The sequence below is a fragment of the Gobio gobio genome (genome assembly GCF_949357685.1).
Source record: "Gobio gobio genome assembly, chromosome: 9".
In the NCBI taxonomy this organism is placed as follows: domain Eukaryota; kingdom Metazoa; phylum Chordata; class Actinopteri; order Cypriniformes; family Gobionidae; genus Gobio; species Gobio gobio.
In genome coordinates, this window is record NC_137115.1 from 46,204,560 (window position 1) to 46,231,082 (window position 26,523).

General features: G+C 38.7%; 1 protein-coding gene across 50 annotated transcripts in view; it reads left to right on the forward strand.

Moving 5' to 3' along the window:
* Window positions 1-26,523, forward strand: part of mef2aa (myocyte enhancer factor 2aa) — a 103,054-nt gene that overhangs the window by 50,451 nt on the left and 26,080 nt on the right. For 20 of the 50 annotated variants that reach the window (XM_079825984.1, XM_079825972.1, XM_079825976.1 and 17 more), the window contains 2 exons: window positions 23,688-23,819; window positions 25,690-25,915. In XM_079825984.1, the coding sequence (XP_079682110.1) occupies window positions 23,688-23,819; window positions 25,690-25,915 (358 nt within the window). Of the gene's footprint in view, window positions 1-23,687; window positions 23,820-23,884; window positions 24,020-25,689; window positions 25,916-26,523 lie in introns of all 50 variants that reach the window. The other 30 variants (XM_079825978.1, XM_079825998.1, XM_079825974.1 and 27 more) reach the window with 2 other exon arrangements.

The window sequence follows — 26,523 nt, forward strand, 5'->3', positions numbered from 1 at the left end:
GAGATATGTTAGTCCACTCTTCGGCTATCTTGGCAACACCCCGTACAATATAGACACTCCAGTTTAGTTCCTGTTTAGCGAAATGGGGGCCAAAACGTTTACATTTTCATTTTAAACCAAATTTGACAAAAATGGATTGCAAAGGTTGCTGCTTTATTTCAAATCAATATACACTGAAAGCAGAAATTTGTCATTGGATGAAAAACGTTTTTTTTTGGATTATGTATTAGTATTGGCTGGTATTAAATATTTTAATTGTGCAATTATTTCTTTTTTAACATATTAATGACTTCAAATTAATCTTTTAAAAGCACAAAATTTAATAGCACTGTTAAATGTAATCTTTAACATTTTACAACACATATTTGTGCATACTGTACATCATTTTCTGATGCTAAATTTAACATTTAAAACAACGAATTCTAGCTTTCAGTGTATTATTTGTTTTATACAAAATAGTACATACTATTTAATATTAGCTATTTATTATATCAGCTAAAATATCAGCGTTTAATAGGGTGCATCCCTAATTTTTACAGGCTCCTAAAGTTTAGTCCTAGAGATTTTTTTCTAGAGAATCAAGACTATTTAAAATGTAATAAGGCTCTTTTGACAACAAAATGGTTTCCTCCTCTTTGTACTGTTTCTGAAGTAACTTTAGACTGTTTGTCCAGCTTTATAGAAACTGCTTTCTCACAGATCCAGTGTTATTTGAATCTTTACTTTTTGTTTTTGTTAAGCAGTTAGCTTGTCATAAAAGAGGTGAAGAGTTAAACATTTATTTAACAAATCAATACCCCCCTCTCTAAACCTCCCATTTGCGTGTTTTCTGTTTCTTCTAGCCTTTTCTCCTGGTGAATGCGTTTCACATGGAGGCACTTACACTTATCTAAATAAATAAATTGTGTTAAAGAGATAAATGCCATACAAACAATCACACCTTTTTCTTTCATTTGTCCTTTTCCCATCCTCTACAACAAATGCGTCCTTTGCTGCTTTTTCATGGACTTGCTTAAATTCCTGTTCCATGTGAGAAGCCAAATCAAAAGTCCCATTCCTGCTTGCCACCACCATCTGTAGCAAAAGGCCTGGCCTTGCATAGTCAGGGGAACAGATGTATTGCTTTCCACAGATGGATGTGTGAGTGGGGCACAGTGTGACGACCAGGCTCAGGGCTATGGACTTTATCTCAAGTCTGGCCCGCAGTCAGTACCGGAGCGCTAGACCAAGATCACCATGCTCGAGCAAAGAGTAGCATGCGTGTGTGTGCTTTTGGTGTGTGTGCGACTGTTCGCCTGCCGCACCGTGGTTCAACTTCAATAACACTCCAGGCGACAGGTGAAGCGTTGCGTGAAATCTCCCTTTGTGGATCCTGTCCACTTCTCTGTCTGATTAAAAGTGGCCGCGATCCCATCTGTGTCTCCCTTTTCAAAGGCTGTGGGTCTGAAGCAAGCCCTTTTATTTACTGAGTAGCAGCGCAGGATTGATGGAGCGTTTCCTCAGAGGTTACAGCATGTCCATTCAACGTCTCGCAGGGGTCTTTAAGGACCATTGGTGTTCCACGGTATTGGGTCTCCACTAGCACACTTTGTCCTTGTTCTCACCTTTTGCATTGCTCAGAGAATATGAAAGGAAGTGGAGTTGAAAGGACTTTTCATGTATGATGTACCTCAGTCTAGAGATTGCGTATAATAGCACAGCCCCACACATTTCACTTTTAAAAGACCGTGGAAGTTCTCTGACCTTTTATGAAATAAGTTAGGTTATTGATGACTTTTAAGGCATATTCACTGTTTGTGTTTCTATTAAAAAAAGTGCTGAGTTCAGAATATGTCATGCTCTTAGCACAGACAATAATTTGGAATAATTTGTCAGTATTTTACTAAAGACTACAGGGAAAAACATTTTACACAAGGCTCATATTTTTGTTAAAATGTTTATATTAGTTCTTCCATACTGTACGTCATACATACATGTATTATTTGAGCTGTGTTTGCCTAATTAAGAGTTACTGAAGTAATTATTGTGGGTGGAACTAGAAACACTAAAAAACAATACTGTAAATTGTTATCTTTGGCGAATCATTTTTCATGTACATTATATTATTGTGATGCCTAAATTCACTTGTAACATTTAAAATGACTATTTTTTATTTATTTAAGATAAGTAGTAGATTAATAGTAATAGAATTTAATATTGTCCATTTATCAGTTATCACCTATAACATTAAAATAATAATTGGTCTCTTTCTGGTATGCACTTTTAATGTCTAGTTAAAAAGTTGTGAAAACTTTTCTCATACTGGTTTCAGGTTAACATGCTAAACAGAAAGTTTATGCGGGTGCAATGTTAGTGTGTTATTCTACACGTGATATTTCCTTGTTTTGGCCAACTGAGGAACAAGCTGAAATAATTCTGTCGTAATAGAGCTTAACAATTATCAATACATTCCTTTAATTCCTTTGAATTTGATTCGTTATTGAATTTCCTCTTACTGTATGTCAATTTCAATGAATAAAAAGATGGACGAAGACTGTATGAATGAGAGAAAATACTTTACAGTTGTCCTGTCTTAAAGAAAGTCCTTATAGTTCCTGTTGTGTTTCAAATTGAATTCTGTTTGTGCTCCAAATGAAAAAGCTTCTGCAGGTAATTAAAATAATTAAATCATCCTTCCTCTTGTTCCTCTCCAACTGGAGGTAATGAAATCTTAGTAGCCCTACGCTGGTATTCTGAATACAGGCTTCTCAGTGTGCACATAGGATTCCTTGAAATCAGATATCAACTTCACAGCAGATATGTGGCGTCCATTTGTCCCTTTTACCCCCTCGCCTCTGTTAGATGCTCTCGAGAGCATTACTCAGCCATGCTGATATCAGTCCGTTCTCATTAGCCCAAATTATCATGGTTTGAACACATTAGTGATCCCAGCTAACAGCCGTTCTATTGAATGAGAAGTGTTCAGGCTTATACACATGGCATACTGTATGTTTGCTTTGAGATTTACATGTATGACTTTTTTTTCCACCTCTCTCACCATGTTGCAAATAACCGAACCGGTAGGTGTGCTTTTGTGAACGGCCAGCTGACCTTTCGCAACACTCTGGTTGTTGTCTGAGATGTCATTTACCTGGCTCAAATAGTAAGCAAATCAGGGAATGATTCAGGCAAATGTTTTAGGCCTCCGTAAGAGGCTTGCATTGTTGTGTGTGGTTTTAAAAAGCAAATGCTTTTTTCTTTCCTGAAGAAATATTCAAAGGCCGACCAGTACAGTAGACAGTACCACTGTAACATATCAACAAAGAAAGCACATTAAATCTAATAAAATCTTTTTTTTTAAAGGGACATTTCACCCAAAAAACAGGAGTTCTGTCATCATTTAAATAATAAATGTTGAAAGATTTTTCATATTGGGTGAACTGCCACTTTAATTAATTTGCACTTCACAACAGATTTTTTTGAAAATTGCCCTCTTAGTTGGTCTCGTGAAATTCGTTTGAGAGTTATTTCCTGGAAAAGGCATACTCGAGAAGCGCAGGATATGTAAATCTTGACCATTCCCAAATGTCAGCCCTTCTTCTGTCTTTTCTGCATGAGATTCCTGTTTTGTTCCATGTGAATAACACCATTGTTTTACCACAAGCACGGGACAAAAAGCAGTCACTCTTGCTTTTCATCTGAACCTTTGAAGCTGCAATCGGCATACGAGCGCCTCCAAACAGCCATGCAACTGTATTAGCTATGCTATGCATATTCATGTCTGTACAGAAGCACTTGAGCTCGTAACAAGAGCTCGCTCACAGTTTCTATTGGCTCTGGATGTGGATGTAGTAAGGAGCCGGTGTCTGGGGAGGAGAGGAAGGAAATGAGGCTATGCTGTGGTACTGGGGGAGGGAGATATTTTTGATAAGGGACTTTTATTCATCACCCTGGCAAGAGGGGACGGCTGATGTCATTGGGTCTGGGGATTTTTGGGACATTCACCACAACACACGACTCTGTGTTATATCAGTAATGCAGCCAAAGCTGTTAAATCAATCGTCATTTTATCCAAACACTTTTGTACGAGTGCTACAACGCCTCTGTAAGACTTGTGAAGTTTTTTGCTGCAAACATGCACACTTTGCGAGATAATTGCATTTATTTTTATAGCTGCTAAGCTGAATTTTACTGTTTTGTTGGGAGCTTTGCATTGAATTGTTTGTGCTGTCAATCAAAGCTTGTGCGGTGATTAAGACCCGACTCTGCCTTAATGAATGCAAATTGGCACATCTGCTTCTGTGAGCTAGCTGGCCAGACTGTTCAATTAGCGTGATTGATCAATTATCCTCCTCCTGCTGATGTGAGGATGGAAGGAGAGTGGCGGAAAGAAAGAAAAGCAACAGTGCGAGAAGTGAGAGATGCCGATGAACGCTTCGGTCCAAATCCCTTAAGTCTGCCTATTAAAATATGCTCTTTAGATTTGATTAGACTAAATTGATAGTGATGGAATGATTCAAGTCATGCTTACAATTTGAGCAACACAGATGTAAAATTGACTTTGACAAGACAAATTGAAATCATGGCATTTTTAAAGGAAACTAATCAGTGATTTTTTTTTTAAACAGTTGGGAAAAGTCCCTTGTCTATAGAGTGTGGATCCACCTTTCATTGTAATTTCATTACACTGAATTTGACCATTTTACACAGCCTGAATCAGCCTGTTTGTCTCATTTGAGAAATTAGCAGTTATGCTAGCATTCAAACGTGTGGGGTGGGTAAGGAAAGAAGTCACTTATGCTCACCAAGGCTGCATTTATATAATCAAAAACAGTAAAACCAGTGACATTTTTTCAGTTAAGCGCGTTAATAACATTTAACGCAGCATCGTTTTTTTCTGTCATCCTTTGGCTAGCGTTATATTATATGATCTCGCTTATATTCATGCAAATGCTTTTAAACCATTCAAGCGACACAAAACAAAGAGAAAGCACTGTCTGTGAATGTCCTGTCTATGTGACACACACGACACACAGAAAGACGCGTGCCAGTATCGGTGCTTAAACGGACAATAACACACATAATTATGCCAAAATGCCTGTTTTGTCGAGTATTATCATAAGAGCAATCTTAAATTAGTTAAAGAGTTGTGAGAAAATGAGATGTGCATGATAGCGCGTGATGTTCAGCAGCGACATATCTTATAGTCACAGCAGCCTAACAAAATAGTTGCTATGATGTCTATCAAAGAACAAAGATAACAGAGAAAATTGAAGGCCACAGGTAAATATGACATTTATTATAATGGGTTTATGTGAAGATTGTTTTAAGTTCACCTAAATTAAAAGTAGTTCTTTTTTTAAAGCCTAATAAATGTTGAAATTTATATAGCTTTCAATTATACTGTAATGTTGAATGTCTGTCATTTAAAGGGATCGTTCACCCAAAAATGAAAATTAGCCCATGATTTACTCACCCTCAAGTGTTCTTTCAGGTGAATACAATTGGAGATATATTAAAAATGTCCTGGCTCTTTCAAGCATTACAATGGCATCGACTTGGGTCGTTTTTGATATCCATAAAAGTGCATCTATTCATCATATAACTGCTCCACACGGCTCCGGGGGGTTAATAAAGTGACGCGTTTGTGTAAGAAAAATATCCATATGTAAAACTTTTTTTAACAAGTTGACTTGCTCTAAAAGAGTAACTCTTTCGCCGTAAGTCGACCGGTGTACCGCTGACCGCCGGAAGCTAGTTATTTTAGTCTATTAAGTTTTAAATATGGATATTTTTCTTACACAAACGCCGCCGGTGTCCCCCCGCTGGACTGTGTTCATATTATATTATTTGGATCCGAACCGGGGTGCGTTTGCGTCATCAAAGCAGCAGCTGTTTACCCGGTTTCTTAGTAACGACAGCGAGCGTAGCGTTGCTCACCTCACTTTTATATTTTAGTTTTTTTAACTGTTGGTTTTGTTTCTAAAGCTTCAGTACGTAATGGCACTTGCATCTGCCGCAAATGTACTGCAAATGCTCTAAAGAACGCTGAAGGCGAGCAAAAATGAGATCTACAACTCTCTGCTTGCAGTATGTCAGTCACGCTCATCAGGAAAATGAGTGAAACACACACAAACACACATTTTTATCAAATCATACGTCATTAATAGCGGTTCACTTCGGCGATGTAGTACGATTGCATTCACATCAGCAGCAAACCGTTCCAGAGTTCATATGAACCGTTCACCCTTTTTAAGCGGACTCAGGTATGGTTTGCGGGTGCGCACCCGACTTCAGAAGACCGCATTCGCATCATCCAAACGTACCGGACTCTGACGTCAATCGAACCCGGGTGCGCACCAAAACTGCTAGTGTGAAAGCACCCTTAGTATCAGTGATACTGGCCTTCATTCATAAAAAGATGCCATTACAACAAATATTTAAAATATACTGTCTTTTAAGTTGTCTACATTATTATTATTACAATATAAAAATATTACAAACTTCGATTAATCGCGGAAAAAAAATGTAATCGATTGACAGCACTCATTTTTTGTTGTTGACTTTTGTCATTTGTCAACATTTTAGCCTGCTCTAATGAAGAGAGAACTCAATTGTCTCTCGGTATGTGTTGCTAATACCATAAAAAAGACAAATTCATCCCTCTCTTAGCAGGCTTAGGTGGCAGTCTAATGGAAGTATTATTTATATGGCCCTGTTGATTAAGACTTAACTGCTAAGCTCATTTTCCAAACATTAGCGGCAGCGTGTCTCAGAGGGGCATGTCTGGGCTGTTTCAGTGACAGATCAGGGCTGGAGTGCTGGTATCTTTAACAGTGACATATCCAGATAATAGAGCCCTGCTAACAGGCACCATATTCAGTCCTGAGTGTCCTTCCAATCACATTTGCCCTGCCTTACTGTATGTGGAGAGGACACCAGACTTAACGGAGCTCTTTCTGCTCTCTTGTTGTCAGGATGTTATCATTTGATACTATTGGAAAGACGACCAAGGGACAACATCTTACACACATAATTTATCTCGTTTTGACCTAGTCCATCTTTTTAATTTGATCGTGTCATTGTTTCAACACTGTCAAGTGAATGAAGTCACTTTGAGAGTTCATGCAGAGATCTCCAGCTGAAAGCAGGGGCATCCGAGTCCTTCCTTGAGGTTTTGGCAGGCAATGCACTAAAGGATCACTCACTTGCACAATGACGCCACTCACCTCACGCTCTGGCGGGGTAGACGACCCCTACGGTTCTGGACTATTAACCTAGTCTGCGAGGATTAATCTAAAAAGGGTCAGGGTCTTAATTTGCGCTTGATATGCACAGACGACAACACACAAGAAAAGATTGCATTTTAATTGGCAAGTGCTTAACTTAGTGGCTTGACTTTGGGCTGGCCAGGGGCCAGATTGACTGTGTGATCTGCTAAAGCCGTGTTTGACATTTGAAAAGGCTGAAGGGGGATGCATGGTCAGTTACACTGCTCGGCTCATCCTGGGTGGCTCTATAAACGACACAGATAGTGTCCTCAGTTTTTCCTGAAATACAGTCATGAATGATTGCATACATTTTTTTAATTAACTTTTTTAATTAGTAGCAATCATTTTTTTAATATATAAAAATACAAGTAAATATTACATTCTCAGCGCTTCCAAAAAAAACGTTTTGCATGATCTACTAAAATGTTACTTTTTTTTGGACAAGTTAATCATTTTCAGTATCTTCTTTGTCCCTTTTTAGCAGCTGTCAGTTCTCTTCTGATTTTCACACTGTTTTGATAAACTACTTATTAAATCTGGTCTAATTTCCCTTATGATCTGTAACATATCACTTCATTTCAGTGATCTCCGTTTCTCTCTATTCTCAATTCCCTCTGCTCACTCTTTAATGTCTCATCTACTGCCACTCTCTTCCTTTCCTTCCTTCTTTTTTATATTTTTACATTTTTTTTTGTTACTCTCACATCGAGCAGTCTTCATATTAAAGTGCTTATTAAGTCAAACGAAAATGTCAGCAGTATTGACATAAAGGAAAGGTGTCTTCTTTAGGATATTCTGATATATGTGCTGTATCTCTCCAATATGAGTCTTAATAATGAGCTGACACCCTACGTTATAATTGTTGTGTAGACTAAGGAGGACTTATTTTATTAGTCTGCCTTTTGTTTGATTTTCTCATCATTTTCATATAGCAGCTCATAGCGTGATGCCATCACCACCAAGTTTCGCTGTTAGTTTTTTTGAGGTGTGACGGTACAGCACAGATATATTTGTGAATTTTGGTTAATATGCTCTATCTCGGTCTCATCTGACCACAGAATCTTTGCCCTCATTGCAACTGGGTCACTTTTTTTTGGAAAATTATAGTTGTGCTTTCACACATTCTCAGTTGTACGCGGTAGATACTTCAGATTAATCCTTGGCATGTTCATGCAGAAATTTAGGGAGTGTTTTCTAGGTTCTGGATGGTTTGTTGTACTTGGTGATAATTGAATAGTCCTGTCAAACTCTTTAGTCATTTTCCCAATCCTATAGACTTATAACCTGAGTAATTAAGTTTTAACTCTTTCCCCGCCAGCATTTATTAAAAAAGTTGCCAGCCACCGCCAGCTTTTTTTGATCATTTTTTTTACAAAACTTTCATGGCTCCCGGCCCAGAAAATGAATATCTGAACATGCAATATATCAAAAGAAAGAAGAGAGCCTCTGTTTTTAAACAAAAAAATTCTAGCTTCATGCATTCTTTTTTGCATTCTTTATCAACTTTTGAATATGGGTACGTTTCATAAAATAGAGAATTCGCATTTTTATCAAAGACTAGGTCTGGATCAGATTCAGAAAGATGATCAAAACATAGATGGAGTAGATCGAGTCAATCAACACCCCCAAAGCTTCACAGTCCTATACCTAGTCCTGGTCCGACATTTCATGCAGTAACATTAGGCAGTTTTGATTGTCGAGGCAGTCTAATGGTGATGATCGCGTTATTTTACATGTGCATAAGCAATGTAAACATAAACAAGCAAATGTAATGCTTATTTCTGCTTCTTTTTTGCCTGTGTTTTGATCCGGAGATTCTGTACTTTTTCTAAAAATGTGTTATAGCACCCCTACTTTGTCTCACAAATGACGGTACATTCTTTCAATGGCCAGGAGAGTTTATAATTTTTTATTTCTCATAAAGAATGTTAAGAGAAACATCTGAGAAGGTGATACTTAATTGAAACATAACTGACAATTCCATTATAATTCTAAAAGTTAAAGGTATAGTTCACACAAAAATGACAAATCTGTCATCATTTACTCACCCTCAAGTGGTTCCAAACCTGTATACATTTCTTTGTTCTACTGAACACAAAATAAGATATTTTGAAGAAAGTTTGTAGGAAAAAAATACTATGGAAGTCAATGGTGCCCGAACTGGGACGGTTTCCCACATTTTTTCAAAATATCTTCCTTTGTGTTCAACAGAACAAAGACATTTATACAGGTTTGGAACAACATGAGGGTGAGTAAATGATGACAATTTATATTTTTTGGGGAACTACCCCTTTAATAGAGTTAAGAGTGTGTTGTCCTGATAATATGGTAGTCATTTTAATGATTCACAAATAGAAGCAATTGTTATTTTATATCATTTTACATAGGAAAATTAACCACTATTTATGAGTCACAAGTAGGTCCATTTTAGGGTTGTTAGATATTTTTCGTAACTCAGTGTTTCAAAATAACGCAAGTCTGTTTGTGACAAGAAATTCCTTATGCATTCGACCTTGTACATGGAGATTTTATAAGGAACGTTTGACCTCATCTTAAAGAGGCGGTTTACCTAATAAATAGTTCAAGTAGAATTGTTTTCTTATCACTAGGGTAAATCAATGACCAAACTGTGGCAACAGTTCACCTCCACCAATGCTTGCTTGAGTAACGTGTTTTGTCAATCTGCACACCAAAAACAAACACTCCTCTTCTCTGAGTAAGCATAGCTGGGGAAGTCTCTGAAAGAAAGTGTTGTCATTTCTGCTAATTATAATAAGACGAGTCAGGAATGTTAAAATGTACATTTAGGACAAGGGTGAAGATAATAATACAGACAAGATCTTAAATATATCAGTTGTTTCTCCCAGAAAGCACTGAAACGATAGGGAGAGTAAATTGATAATATTCCAGTAGTCTCCTGCCTTTCATATTCTCTAAGATGGCAATGTCTGCAATCTCCAATGTGAATATTTCACAACAAATTCAACCAAGACCACATAATCTTAGCTAATCTATCCACATCCATTTTATATCTCTACACTCTTACTGTATGTCACCTAGTATCGTGTTTGTTTCTGTTTTTTTATTTCTCATAAAGTATTTTAAGAGAAACATCTGAGAAGGTCATAATTAACTGAAACATAACTGGGGATTCCATTATAATTCTAAAAGAGTCACTTCTGAGCAATAAAACATTCCTTTTGGATGCTGTCGAGAGTATGAATTTAACCAGAGGATTGTAACACTTTGTTAATGAATGTAATAGTGTCATACAAAAAGAGTAATTTGTTCCTTGCAAACATTTAATTTTTAACTTTATTTTTTATAACCTTTTTAATTGATGCATAGTTTTCTGCAGTTTGATGCACGGAAATAATCATTACTCTTCGATGGCCTGGTAAAAAAAAGTCACTTTTTCTAAATGAATGGCCTATTCTTACTGGAGTGAAGTACACATGTCAGGTTAAAAAAGCACTGTCTTAATATACCACACTAAGAGCTGCAACAATAATGGTGTTGAATCAAGCCTCCTGCAGCTTTTCAAAGTGCCCTTTTTTATAGGACAAGGACTCCCTTTCCTCTGGGCTTTCAGTCTAGAACAAGAGCACAGCCCCTCTTTGGAACATGCCATTTTCTCTCTCTTCTGAAACAAAGAGCTACATTTGGTTCATTCTTCTGATAGCCACTTTATAAGACCCTGTCTCTCTGACAGCTCTCTAGATGTGAGGTCTGAATTCGTGGTAATTGTTGTTCTTTTCTCTCTCCCATGTAAAGTGTGACCAGGTTGCTGTGGAAACACAGTTTGGTGTTTACCTCACAACAGAGACCAGCAGGAATCAGTGGCAGCAGAATATTCTTCTTTCACTTAAAGTATCATTCCCGGAAGCGAATGTAAAGGACATACAACGTTAAAGGATTTAAAGTAATGCTACATGCCACATCAAGCCCAACATTATGCTTCCAAGCAACCACATAAGTGGAAAATGGACTGTCACGGCCATATTATCTATGACGCATCAGTTAGGAGAGCGCATTTTAGAAGACTAGGGTTCATGTGTGAACTGTACGTACTGATGAACATGAAATACCGTAGTGAATTTGTCTTGTACCCTCTCGCTGTGCTCTTTGAGAACGTCCCTTCTCCCTTTGAGCTTGATGCTTGATGCTTGTTACCTGGTTACTGCCAAGAGATTCTTGTTTTTAATACGTGTCGTGCCTCATTGACGTCACAACTACTTTTTTCAAACCCCCACCCCACCCCTTCTTTTTTTCTCTCGCTCATTTTCTAGCAAAACTGATATTTTTCATTTAAAAACCAGGCCTTCTTCAAGAGGCTGAAATAAAAAGAAGACAAAGCAACAAAAGGCCCAGAGCGAGGTGGGTCTTTGGTAAACATTAGTCTCCAATGAGACTAATGAGGCAGGCTCTAATCTCAAGTGCTTGAACATAGACGCGCTGACTCTGAGCAAATAACCCTGGTGCTCATTCACAGAGGAAACAAGAGGAGGATGAAGCACGCTGCAAATGAATGACTAATTCTGAACTATCATTTTCACTCTCAGCTCGCCGGATAAATACGCTGTTTCTCGTCTGTGTATCGATACTGTTCAGTAAATCTGTACTTGTGTAGATGTTCTATTCTATTCTTTTCTATTATTTTTTTATTTACTGAATCTGATATTTGTGTGTAGTTGTCCCCCTCACTGGAGTAATTTGTTACAATCCAGTAGTTCCTCCCAAACACATAGCTGAAACTGTTTTTCTTTTTAGGCTTTCCAAGGAACATTAGGCAAATTGGTGCCCACAATATTTTCCTTGTACTGGCTTACAACCAGTTGCCTACAATATAGTGACTACTGAACTGACTAAAACGTGTTTACCAGTACTAAGACAAATTTATATATTTGCCATTTTGAGATTATCGTTTGACATTTAATTTGACAGAAACTTAGGTTACAAAGTTAGGAAATTCAAAGTTTCAGTAAGCACAACTACCACATTTTTATTTTGTACTCGTGCATATTAATTACTCTTAACTTGAAATATTTAAGTAAGCAAACTCAAAACTCATACATTTCACTTAAAATGATCATGTAATATCAACTTTACAGTTACAGTAGCTTTAACTAGCTAATTCAATAAATGCTTACTAATTGGTAACAATGCTTTGTTAGCATTAGCAGAGCATAGCAATTGTTGAATGAGTACTGCATTCATTGTACTGCATTTGACATACCTGTTCTTAAATTAAGCTCATGCTCCACTTGTCACCATGATGCTAACACTACTAAATCTCCCACTTAACATTAACTTATATAACACTTCATTTTAGTATTTACTCTCCCTTTTGAGTGCCATGGCAAAGCATGCTGGGACATTTCAGTTCAATTTAAGTTTGTCTAAATTAAAAGAAATAAGTTAATAAAACTCAAAACAATTCATTAATTCAGATTACTTAAAAATGTGTCTGTTTTGTGAACTCAAAAGTAAAAGAGTTGCTTGATGAGTTGATTGGGTTTACCCTACTCAAACCAATTCCTTATTTTGAGCATTAATGTAATTTACAGTGTGGGTTCTGGGATTGCTATAATTTCCACCTTGAATCAGAGCTCTTCTACCATTTATTAAAGGCCAGTTTATCAACTGATATAATTATTGAGTTTAATCTGCTAATAGCTTAGTGTAATGAACAGAAATCAATAAAGCCATCCTTCCAGTCAAGTGAAATTAACTTACAACAAAACTAAAATTTGGATAGTCAATCCTGCGACATGAAAGTATTTAATTATGAATATTTAATGATTAGCTCTTCTTACAAAGAATGAGATTATTTAAGCATTATAAATAAATGATTCTTATATTTTTATTGGTTGTTATTTCTATAAATGGTTTGGCCATGTCTTGTCAATGCATAGTAAACTATTTATATGTTTATTTTTTTTAGTTTTGAGTAAATGTTTTTTAAAAAGTTTTTTCTTTATAAATGGGTATTTCTAAGGTGCCTGCTTTTGCTTGTTTTGTTTAACTTCACAAGTCAGATGGCAGAATGAGAAAAGGATACAAGAGCAGCCACATCTGGCGGCTGTCTTCACCCTTGTGCTCTCAGCCCTGTTAAGTTCTGATAGGTGTGCCCATGACAGATCCATGCCTGCCCTCTCCTCTATAGGTTCTCTACGTCCTCTAGGGGAAAAAAATCATATTGACTGACAAGCAGAAATTATTTCTGTGTGATACATCTCTGCATTGTCATAATATTTCAAACATGCTTTATGTTTTGAGAGAAATAGAAATGACAACCAATTTTTTGGGGCCGGTATTTGAATCGGTAGAACTTTGCTTAGATGCAGAACATAGCAGTGTAATGGAAACGAAGATGGAAACAATGAAGTGCCCAGTCTACTTGAACTTAACAAACCTCTCTCCTCCCTCCCTTCTTTTTCCTGGTTACCATCAGAACCAGTCCCTAGATAGCAGGCACAAAAGCTAATGGAAGTGTCCTCTTTGACTATTGATTACTCTCCAGTGGGAGGGGGGAAAAGCATCTCCGACACGGGCAAACATGATTGAATGTAATTCAATAAGAGCAAGAATGGGACCTCTCTCTCTCTCTCGCAATCTGGCACGTGTTTGCCAATTTCAGCCATGAATTATTCTCAGATGACGTAAGACCAAATAGCCTCTGTAATGATTTCAACACTGATATGAAAGATCATGTTTACTTACTCCGGCATGATTTCCAATGTAGAGGGGTGAAATTATTATTCGGCTTTCAAGAATGGCACATGCAGCAATGTTATGCTTTCAATTAAAATTCTTTCACTTTCAGCAGTGTATTGTTTGTTCTTTTCAGGAGTGGGTTGAATTGATCTCAGTGGTGATGTGGACTGCCTGAGGAAGGATTTTAAATCAGTTGACACTGCTTATGGTTTGGTTTTTGCATATGCTTTGATTCATAGTAAAAACTTGGCGGCTCACTGCGGATTTGACTTCAAAGAAAGTTTTATGTATAACACATTCCCAAATGTCTCAGATGTGTTAAGGTTGCATGTACCTAATTTTACTAAACTAATTTGCAATTGCAAAACAAGAAATGATTTGGGGAATTATGCATGTAGGCACAACGAAGAAATACACACCTACTCTGTTTCTTCCTTTCCACTTGAATTAGTGTTAGGACAGCAACACAACACAGAACACCCGATTTGCTGAAGAGTAAAGTGATAACCTCTCCCATAATGCCCTCCCTTTTCATGGAAACCAGAGTTTTTCTCTCTCTGAGTCATGTGTAGGAGGCTCGTCTTCGTCTTTCCACGAAAGACAACCGTGTATTCAAAGTAAAGTTTCATTGCAGTACTGTAGATCAGCCCAAACAATCATTATGAGTCTGTGTGTTTCACTTAAAGGATTATCAGGATTACAGACTCTTGTAGGTGTACTTACATCATCTGTATCCAGTGTCTTTTTAATCAAACAAAGCGCACTTGGCGTTTTTACGTGCCACTTGTCAACCTGAAACCGTTATGTTTTGTGAGTCCAGGAAAGTATTTTGTTCATAGTCGATGACCTGAAAAAAGGCAAAACCTCCGACCACCTCATATATAAATGCCTGTGTGAAACAGTCCACCACAAGCCCACGGGGTTGTTTGTTAAATATGTTTGCCAGCCCATCCGTCACCTTTGTGCCCCGTCCTTTGACCTAACATACCACACAATGTGAGTATCAAGGCCGCGGTCAAGGCCGGTGGTTTTCTGGAGGCGAGGTACGTGAAGAGAGGTGCGCTCTCACAGATTGATGAGCCCTACTCGGTGGCAGGGGTATAGAGTGTTACAGAACAGACGTCCTGCTGGCACGACCTACCCTCTCTGCTTTCTCCTCTCTGCCTTATCGGAACTCCTAATTGTCCTTATGAATATTTTAGAGGAGAGCAGGAACGGAGGGGTTCGGGGGGGCTATTGTTTCAAGGGCTCTGATGGCTAATGATCCAGTCTGTGGGTCAAGACGGGTGGGAACGAAAGACAGGTAGTGAGCAAGAGAAAGACTAACGGGCTCGGGAGGAAATGGGTATGGGGAAGGATGAGGAAAACGATTCATTTGTCTCATCGAAATCTCCCACTTCTTTCCTCCCTTTGTTCGTCATTAACTGTAATAGTTGTACTGTAGATTTGACTGTTAAATAGATGAGATCCTTTATTTAGGCCAGTGGGACTGGAGAGCAACATCGTCGCAAGGAAACTTGAGCGATGACTTTGATATGCCTTCACCTCAATTTTGGTTTCAATTCCCAATCTGCTCTCATGTCTCAAAATACCCTTGATTGTGAAAGTGTTCCTTCCCTCACTGTGGCTGCTAATAGCTTGATCAAACCCGCCAGCGTACAGTCTGCGAACATCTGCTTGTCTTTGTGGGAAACTATTGCTCCTGGAAGTGTAACACACTCTTACGAGCTAATATGAAATGGGGTATTCATTTAAAAACAGCAATCTCAGCGGTCAACCAGCGGTAATTAAGTACGGTGCATGGCGAAAGAGATGCATCAGACACGAAAACGACTGTAGATTTTGTCGGCTGGGGAGGTGGATTGCATTTCACAGCATATTGTTTTTTTTCTTCTTCTAAACAGCTGCGCAGAAATCATAATTACCACTTACTGCAAACGAGTCCCCGCTGTCCAGCTTCCTCTTAGAGGAGCGCTCAGACAATAGCACAGAGGCAGGAAGGACACGCATGAGGTCACATCCTGGTTTATGACTTGATAGTTTATGGAATGAGATCTGAAGTGCAGCACACAGAGAAATTTCTAAGTATAGCCATTTTCTTAACCATATACATTAATTATAAGGGCCATTATTGCTATTATTGGTTTGTTACGTCATGTTGTTCTGATTGAATTGGCATCAATGAGCATGTGAGGGACAAAGAAAGTGGAAGTGCAAGTTCCCTAAAGCTGACTTTACTTTTTTTTTTTTTTTGGTAGCACTTTAGTTTAGGGTCCAATTCTCACTATTAACTAGTTGCTTATTAGCATGCATATTACTAGGATATTGGCTGTTTATTAGTACTTATAAATCACATATTAATGCCTTATTCTGCATGACCTTATTCTACATCCCTTAATCAACTATGCCTAAACTTAACAACTACCTTACTAACTAGTGATACGAAGTAATTAGGAGTTTATTGAGGCAAAGTAGTAGTTATTAACAAACAGTTACAAAGAAACTGAATTAAATATGAAATTTTGAAGTAGAAAAGACTGAAATAGTATTTTCTTATAAAACATACTCCAATTATCTTTGTTTTATTTACAACTTCATTGTTTTTGTGCAGTGTACAGTGTCATAATGGCCTTAACACATTACAGATTTTCCTATTGGCTTCCTCTCTGCGCAGATTTTTAGGGGTACTGCTCACTCTCCGCTTTCAATAATCACGCTAAACAAAGTGCACTGGACACAGTGGTGATGTCATAAAGATTAGCATGCTGCTCAGTGCTCAGTGTTGCTACAGGGATGACTCTGCAGGGCCAAAGATATGGAGATGCCTGCTGGAAATGAGGTTAGGACAGATTACACCAGTCGCCCAGAGAGAAACCGTGCCTCCATTTTGAATGCAACAATATATGATTGAGCTTGCAAACATTACAGCAGCATTGCTTTATCTTGGCTAAGATTATACAAAATACTTTACACATCTTTACTGCAGAGGTCGCGTTAACCGAATATTTTCCTTCGTTGACTGAATTTTTTTTGACTGTGACGGAAAAATCTGAAGGCTGCCTGTAATTTCAAAAGTTTACACTGAGGGTGATGTTATTGTAACTTGTAACTGTAATTCCACCCCTGTCCAGTTGGTGGCGAGTGCTCTCTAGTGTGGCAGCAGAGCGCGGATTCAGCCTCCAAAACAAATTTAAAATTGCCACAAGAAGACATAATGACAATTGACGAATGCTCAGGCGCGCATCTAGTTTAAGTTGATGCGGATCAGGAGGAAGATTTGAGTTCAGGCAGATACAGAGGGTCTATTAAGTTTAGTTTAGTTCAGTAACATTTTTATGTTTTGCTCATATTGTAATCTGAATTTCATTTGGTAATTTATTGTGTTGTTCATATTAGCCTGTTCAGGCACAAAAGGTTGTGTTTTAGTTGCCTCCGCTGTCACTGCTGTGAAAAAAAATAGCATTCATCTGCTGTTAAACATGAAAAGTGATACACAGTCTCTGTTCGTCTGTTCTCTTGCAAATAAATAAATGCATAATCTAGTCTATATGCTCATCCTGTAAATTAAAAATGAAAATGTGAATGAAACCAAAAGCTATTAAAAGTCTTATTATTTTTACGACCCTGTCCGTCAAAATGATGGACAATGAGAAAGTCTAACGCGATCTCTGTTCCAGTCTCTTCTCCACACACACACACACACACACACAGCTGCGTCACCGTACTGTATGATTTAATCAGAAATGGAGGATAAGCTCTCCACCCTCACTCCACCCATTACACAGCTCGCACTCTATCATCATCCTCCATTCTTTCTTCAGTTTTTCTTGCGGTTCTGCTGTATTTTGAATGCTAGGCCTACAATTTCCGGCTATATTTTAATCTTCCTTTTATCCATGTGCAGCACATGAATAAGTCAAATACAAAAGGCCTTTGACAGAACGGGGGTATGAGTGAAATGGTTTTTCAAGGTATACAGTATAAGACTTGAATAATGTAGAGTAGCTATTGAAGGTGGCTTAGTCAAAGATGCATTTTTAATTTACATTTTTTTACAATCAACTTTGTGATTTTAGACAATATTCAAACTTCAAAATAAATGTATTTGCAATAAATATATTGAAATTAATATGAATGTGTGTGTGTGTGTGTGTGTGTGTGTGTGTTTTGTTGGGGGTGTTCAGGTACTCCTCACAATGATCCTTGTAGGGACATTTGGTCCCCAAGCGGAAAACAGCTTATAAATTATATTAATTGCTGTAAATTAAAAGTGTAAAACGTTTTCTGTGAGGGTTGTAGATAGAATATACAGTTTGTACAGTATAAAAAAAATATTTCTGTGGAAAATCCCCATAAAACACCTAACAAACCCAATGTGTGCGTGCGTGTGTGTGTGTGTGTGTGTGTGTGTGTGTGTGTGTGTGTTGATTATCAAGCAAAATTAGTGTTTTTATTTCTCTGTTTTTTTTTTCTCTCTATATAAGATATTTTCTTGTTAGAAATGTAATTTCCTCTTATTTTAGATTTCTTTGCAATAATCTCATGCTAACTTGTATGTGCTAGCTTAGTTTACAGCCTAGATATATAACCCTTCGAGAGCACTAGTGCATGTGCTTTAAAGAGTAAAAAGTTGACATAACCTTTATGGCTTTATGAATTTTAATATTGGAGCATCCCTAGCGGTAAACACCTCCTCCTGTATGACATTTCTTGCAAATCATGTCTTTTTTTGTTAAACTTGATTCCAATTCTGCTTTCTTATGCAAGATGTTTGTGCGTGTTTCACAGCATTTCTCTTTCCAGTATTCTTTCCAGTGGCTCGTCAGGGAGTGTCTGAGAGAGGGAAGTTGTGTGTTACAGAAGAAGGTTTAGGTTTTTAGAACCGTTTGGTTTCTAAGTATGTCTCTCTTTCCCTCTCTTTCGTTATTCAGTTCTCCTTTTATCTCAAACACATGCACACAAACACTCAAATACACTAACTACGTAGTTATGTCGTGCCGGCTTTACGGAATTCTCACATTTTTTGTGCTGATTGCCAAAGTTTTATCAATACAGGTCTAGCGAGCATTCAATTAAAAAAAATGAACTTTGGCAGCTGTCCCACTGTCCTGTCTCTAAACCATGCGGGACATGCTGAACAGATTACACAATATGAGTTTTCAGCTCCCTCTCCAGAACTGCTTACGCCAGCACTGCCCACTCTCCCTCTTTCACACACTCATAATCCAGTCTCACACACACGCACACAGAATGAGCCAGCCATTTCTAAACTCTAATAACAATATGACTCCTTTCCCCCTGGCCAAATTTACCGTATTAGACAATATTAGAACATTAAATTAAGAAAATGGTTGTTCAGATGCTCAAAGCGCATCTTTAATACCCAGACAAAAATGCTGTCTAGAGGCACCTAGATTTTCAGACACAGCCATCATCTCATCTGATGCTTTCTTTACAAAACATTTTTTTGTGAAGGTTGCAAGGATGCTGCATGCAGTCGTCACTTTGGCCTGTTGATGAGAGATCATGGCAGCCATACACTTAAAGGTGTAATTTAGAATGCAAATTATCCAGTTTAATCAAACTCTTGATCAACCTCATGCCCCCATCTGTGCTTGTATTTAATAGATTCACTTGCATCGCTCATTGGCAGCATCTTTTATCTGCTGTAATGCAGCACTGACAGATTTTGATCGCAAGGCATGATGTGCCCTTCTATGGCCATGCTGACTTGCTGAGGCTTCTGATTGGCTGCATCGTGAGGTGAAGGGGCTGACAGGTGTTGGGGGAGAGGGACACCTGTTTGGACATGTGCTGATTTAGTGATCCATTTACTAGAGCTGCGGGCAGTGTCTGTGGGACACCCAAAACATGCCAAGCCATTTAAGAAGGACTTACCAGCGTGCTATCCCGGTCCTACAGACTTTAAAGCACTTGGGGGCATGGTGCGGTCTGGGAATGTTCAAATGTTAACTCTTTTGCAAGACCTAAGCCATACTAGTGTGATTGTGTTGCTTCTTGTTGTCAAACTCTGCATGATTGTGACTTGCGTACACACTGCAGCTAAATTCGGTTTGTACGTTCACCTTTTAGTGCTTAATCCCATTCTGTACACACAGAGTTCAGTTTATGGAAGTGACAACCCAATTCTACAATTGAATTGAATTAACTTCTGAAAATTAAGGTAGTGACTACCGCATTTTCAAAAATTCTATGCAGTGTCTACAGAAGTGCCCTTTATGACGTAATACAGGGTTGTACTCGGAAAAAACTTTCCGAAACTTATACTAATCCTGAAGGAGTGTATTTGGAACAGAAATACTCTGCCATACATTTAACTCCTTTTTTGAGACTTTGGCTATGTTTAGCATGAGAATCCTCTTTAACAGTGTAAAAAAGTCAGAGTGCATGGAATAGCATTAGACATCTCCTTTAATTACAAATTTAAATGCACATCAGAGGTGTGTCTCTCCTCTGTATGGGTGGTGCAAGAAAATCAAAGGAAAAGAGGTACAAGCCATGACTTATTTGTGTTGCCAGTTCTTGCTAGAAAAAAAACTGTTAACAAGAACAAGTGTAACGGAGGCCAGCTAGTAGTTACTGTGCGAGTAAACCTCACTCCTCTGATCTCAAGAGACACTCTAGTGACTGATGCTAGAGGTTGAAGCCTTTAGCCTCCTTGTTAGAGTGTCTGACTCTCATGCTGGCGGACGCAGGTTCGAGTCCCGCTTAGAGCGGGGCGGTTCGAACAAGAGGTGTGACATTGGTGCCATGACCCAGATGGAAGTGAGGTTCAGGGGGGTGAGTGTAACGGAGGCCAGCTAGTAGTTGCTGTGCGAGTAAACCTCACTCCTCTGATCTCAAGAGACGCTCTAGGGGTTACAGCCTCCGTTAGAGCGTCCAACTCTCATACCGGCGGACCCGTGTTTGAGTCCTGCTTAGAGCGGGCCGGTTCGAACAGGAGGGGTTACACAAACCCATAATAAACCAGAACAAATCCAAATGCTTTATATTGAAAACCAGACCAAAATGTTGTGACCCACACCTGTCCGCTGTAATAACTCCATAAACTTGAAACTAAAAACTTCCAATACAAAACATGATGCCTCTGTCAATGGTGTTTTAGTTAAAATTACAGAACGTGAGTCTTTGGACGTTGTAATATTAATTTGGTCAAAAATAGCTGATACCAAACACGCAAGATGCAAAAACATTGCAATATTGGTATTTCTGTATTTAAATGCGGTTGTCACTAACTTTTCTCTCTGTGTGTGTGGCCAATATGGTTTATTTGTTTGATTCACTGTACAATAGACCTTTGTCAGGGTAGCGGCATAGTTAATTTTTTGACAAGAAATGAAAACGAGGCTGTGGAACGGAAGTATAGTATGTTCAATGGATTGTACTGTTGTTTAACAACATGCCAGTTGTTCAGCTGACGAAACATCTTTCCAAATGACTTTTAGTAGACAAAAAGGTCTACTCTATAATGTAGTTCCATCACATTCCTTGTTTGAAAATGTTGTTGTGCTCATCAGCACTGTGTGCCCATGAGGAGGCTGGCCTGGCAGCCAAGATTTCCACAGGGGCCCCTCCCTGCAGACTCAGGCCCCAGCGGACGGGTGTGTCCCTAGGGTTACTGTGGAAGTCAGCGGCCCTGCCCTGCTCACACAGACCTCGCTGCCCAGCTCCAGCCACAGCGCTTGCCACATAATGAGCAGGTTGGGACTATAATTTGCAGGTCCTGATGGAATCTGTGGCACTCTGGGGGAGAAAGTGCATAGTTTCACTGGTAAACACAGTGTTTCAGAGATCCACATAGGGCCCTGTAAACAGGAAATGACCCGGGAAGAGAGCGAGAGCCACCTTCGGCACCACACTAAATGGCTTTATGGTTACAGATGGTCCCAGAAAAGCCATATATCTGCTGTAAGCAGTATACCACTTGCATTTTGTGTTTTGCTTAGACATCGCAGAGCAATGCACATTGTGTACATGTATCGATTGTTCCTGTGCATGTGTACGAAAGCGTTGTGATGTTTGACTTCACACAGTGCTGAGCTCGGTTGCACATGTTGTTAGATAAAGTAGATAAGGATCAACAAAGATCTCACTCTACAGTCACAGAAATACCAGAGGACAGCAGCTGCACTCTAAAGGCACTCTCGCACACACCCACACACGTACCTACACTCTCACACACATCGTGATAGATACAAAGACGAAGGGGCTTGTTAGTGTAGGGGCTTCACTTCCTTCAAAACATGACTTTTTCATCTGAAATAACATGTGACCTCTGCTGCCAAACCACCCGAGGTAGTCTTATTACAGGAGATCTATCTAGTAAGAAACACATCAGGGCATCAAATAAAGATTTCCTTTTTTGGCAACATTTGCTGTCATCTTGTTAATGCAACCGGTCTGATAGGCAATGAAGAGTTTGAAAAATAAAAGGTTCGGTTTACTAGGTCGAGTTATTATTCGTAATGCCATATACTGTATTTGCAATAAATTATCTTCTCTTTCCATAAATTATACTTAATTAAATAATTTATTTTACGTTATAGATTTTTTTATTTACACAAATAAGTTATGTAATATAAAAATAGTATTTTCCAAATGAACTATAATTCAGAATGGTGCATATAATTGTATGATGTATTTATTTATTTTATATACTTATAACAGGATACAATACAATTTTTACGTATTAATGTTTTTTCCTTCAAAGGCTATAATGATATGTTAATTTGTGTATTGTGATGATGCATTTTAATGCATTACACTATTTTAATGACCAACTATGAATAGATAAATATTAAAAGGCATTATACTGGCCTTAAGTAACATGTTACCAATAGACTGCCCTCTGAAAAAAGAAATACAGACTAGTATTTATTAAAAACTACTAAAAAGCTTCTGCTCCTTCAGGGTAAAGATGACTAATATTACATCAGGCACTGTGCTGTGCCCCTTGCACTTTTCTCTTAAAATAATCAGTCCTCTCCACACTTAAATAAATGCTAGTGACCGGATATGATAATCCGTTCAATTTGTACATTGCGTTCACTCTGATAGGCTTCTGTGAGTGACAGGTGTGCTGAATTACGGTGAGAGAGCTTCTAAAGCGCTGCACTGTGGGATCCTCTTATGTGTGTGTGTCTTCCAGCTGGGTGGCTTATGATAACTGAAAGATAATGAAATATGCATCGCGACACACACATGCTGAGGGAAATGTACGTTCCTAAGAAAGCGAGCAGAGGAGAGAGGAAGAGAAACGCAGAGAGAGAGAAAAGACGATTTGGTTTTTTTCCCCAGCCTAATGTTTTTTAAGGGAAAGGATAAGGAGTGACAATTCAATTTCCTCCCCGGGGGCTAATGCAATAGGCATGGTGCAACCATCAGCGTATTAGCTCTTAATGTATTTGCCAAATTATCCATTGAACTGTTACCAGTGCAATTTCAATATCCTGATCGCAGCTCCTCTGTGTTCACTAAGCAGCATGCAATTGCAGCAAAGTTCAATAACTGTATTTCTTTATTCAATTCTGTGAATTATGCATTTTATCAACATGTTCTGCCTTATATTGTTTAAGTAGTTAATTATCATAATAACTAACCAGTCAACTGCTTTTACATTGTTTAAATGAACCCAACGATAACAGCTGTTTGGGTTTACATATGTCTATGTATGTGTGAATTTTCCAATTTCATTTTCAGAAATTAAGAAACAAAGGCCATAATGACTGTGCCAGTCCTGATCCAGATGACTGTTTCGGTCACAGTCCCCTCATGGACGATCGTTTCGGCAAACTAAACGAAGAGAGTGATTTAATGTACAAGCGCTGTGGTGTAAGTACTGCTTCCTCCCTGCCTTTTTGTGTTGATCCCTCTTTTTATGTTGATGTTTACTACAGGCGCTTAACAAGAAAGAACACAGAGGCTGTGATAGCCCGGATCCTGACGCCTCATATGTCCTCACCCCTCACACAGAAGAAAAATATAAAAAAATTAATGAAGAGTTTGATAATATGATGCGAAATCATAAAATCGTAAGTAAATGCAATGTTTTTGCTTGGCTTTGTGGCAGAAAGGAAACTCCCCCCTCCCTCCTTTTTTCATTGCCTCACCCTGCAACCACTGTCAGCACTTAAGGACCTTTTTTTTTTTTTTTAAACATAATCTTTTCTCTTTTTTTCTTCTTTTTTTGTCCATTAGAAGTGTACTTTTTTGCTCATTAATTTTGCAGCCTTTTTCTCTCACCCTAATAAGATCACATTGTTTGGAGTTATTAAACCTTTTCCACCTTTTTTGATACATTCCTGAAATAATGCGAGGCACTTTTTAAATACTAAACATGCACTTAAGTGAAAAGTTTAATAAGACCACAAATGTGCTTATTTGATAAGTGACCTGAAATACTGCAAAAACAAAGAAACAAACAAGGTTCAGTACAAGTGTGATGTATTTGTGGTATTTTTTTTTCGGAGAGAATGCCTCGATGTCCAGGTAATTGATGTGTTCTTCCCAGCACTCTCCCCAACAGATCTGGAAATTGAATCTTTTCTCTCAGTGCCGTGCTCTTTCCAGGTCATGTGATGGAGAAGATTTGCCATTGTATAAAGATGGAGCGACTCACCGTTTCTCCTCCACTCATTAGAACTGATTTCTTTTCGTCTCACTTTTCTGGAGGGTGGCAACACCTGGGTTTGTTTGTTCATCTCCCAGGCCAATTTCTTTAGAATCCCAGCACAATCAAATAGCTGAACCTTTTTCAAGTTCAAGCTAGTGCTAAATAAATGTGGGGGTTTTTAGTCATACAATCTTTTTCCAGGTATTTTGTTTTTTAATTGAGACAATAGTGATCTTATTGGGTGATAACCATAACATTCTGCACCTGATAGAGGGTGTCAAATGATTATTTTCACTGCACGGAATGGACATGAACAAAGCTCGAGTTTTTTGTGTCATTAACATACTAATATTCTCACTAACTGGCTCGCTGCACTATTAAGTGAATTGAGTGGCCTCACACTGTCCCTGCTCACACTCACTCTGGATAACTCTATGGATAGTCAGCAATGCACTGCCTGATGATTTGATTGAGATGCCACTGTTGCTGTCATATTATTACTTTTGTGTGTGTGTTTTATTTGTTTTGTGTAAACGGCCAAGTGCAGTGCTGGCTATAGCCATACTTGACTGGAGAGCTAATTCAAGATATTTCCCAAATTTGCATGCCCGTAATATATCTATCTCAAGATGTTGTTTTATGTATTGAGCCTGGGTCAAAATTGGTGTTCCGAGCACAGTGAAAATGACTCCCAATAGGATAATTGTTTTCCAAGAGTATTTCTCACTTTATGCCGGGCTTTTTGGACAGCCCAAGGTGATCTAGAGATCTCCCTCCTGAGATTACATTTTTCCACCCAGCAATCTGTCTCCTGTTTTCCTCCATTGTATGATAAAAGCACCAAAGCTCAGGGGTCATCTTTCACTTCTGGTAAAGGCCTGAAGATATGTGCAGCACACCATTATGGGCCATTCTACCTGAATATCCAGGCTAAATGATTATATCGTTTCTTGTTGAGATATGACTCGGTTATCTATGTGAATGTCAATTTTGATGCTGGGATGTTTAGATTAAATATCAGCATGACAGCTTGTCTTTAATGCCTCTCACATAAAGCCATGTGTGTGTGTGTGTGTGTCTCTCTTCCAGCCGACGGCCTTGCCCCCGCAGAACTTCTCCATGCATGTGGCTGTTCCAGTGACGAACCCCAACGCCATGTCCTACAACCCCGGGGCCTCTTTGAGCAGCCAGAGCCTGTCGGCCGCCACTGCCTCTCTGAGTGACGGTGCCATGCTGTCTCCTCCTCAGGGTTCCTTGCACAGAAACGTGGTGTCTGCCGGGCCCCCACAGAGGCCCCCCAGCACAGGCAGCGCAGGTTAGTGCTATTCCCTCAACATTCTTTCGCTTCTACCAGTAAAAGTGGGGCAGGTACAGCTCCGTCATGGGATTCTGGGATTGTAATGGCGTATATATCAAGAGATGTGCTTTCTGTCTTATTGCTTTGCTTTGAAAATTCAATACAGATGTTGTTTTTTTCTATGTCTCACATTGAGAGATCTGTAATAATGGAGCAGTAATGTTGTTTCCCAGCTGCTATGCGCAGACATCTATATGTGTCTTGCTATGCTTTGTGTTTCACACCTTCTCAGCACTAGCATGAGTGGAACGGAAGTGAGATCAATTAGTAGTCTCCTGGAAGTGGTCTCCATGACGACAGCAGGCTTTAATACCATCTGATCTTTAAGCTGGTCTGACAGCAGTGGGCTCTGTGACTGGACCACACCAACCCTAGTGTGAAAAAATGAAAGACAGACAGACGTACAAATAGTGAATACACTTAAATGTGTGGCAATGGATGAAAATGCAACAGAAAGCTTTTTAGATTTATACTGAACCTTTATGAGGAACCTTGCAACCTAAAAATCCATAAATAGCTGTTATGCATTTGACCCTTGTGCACCTTATACGTCTTCAAGCTCTAAC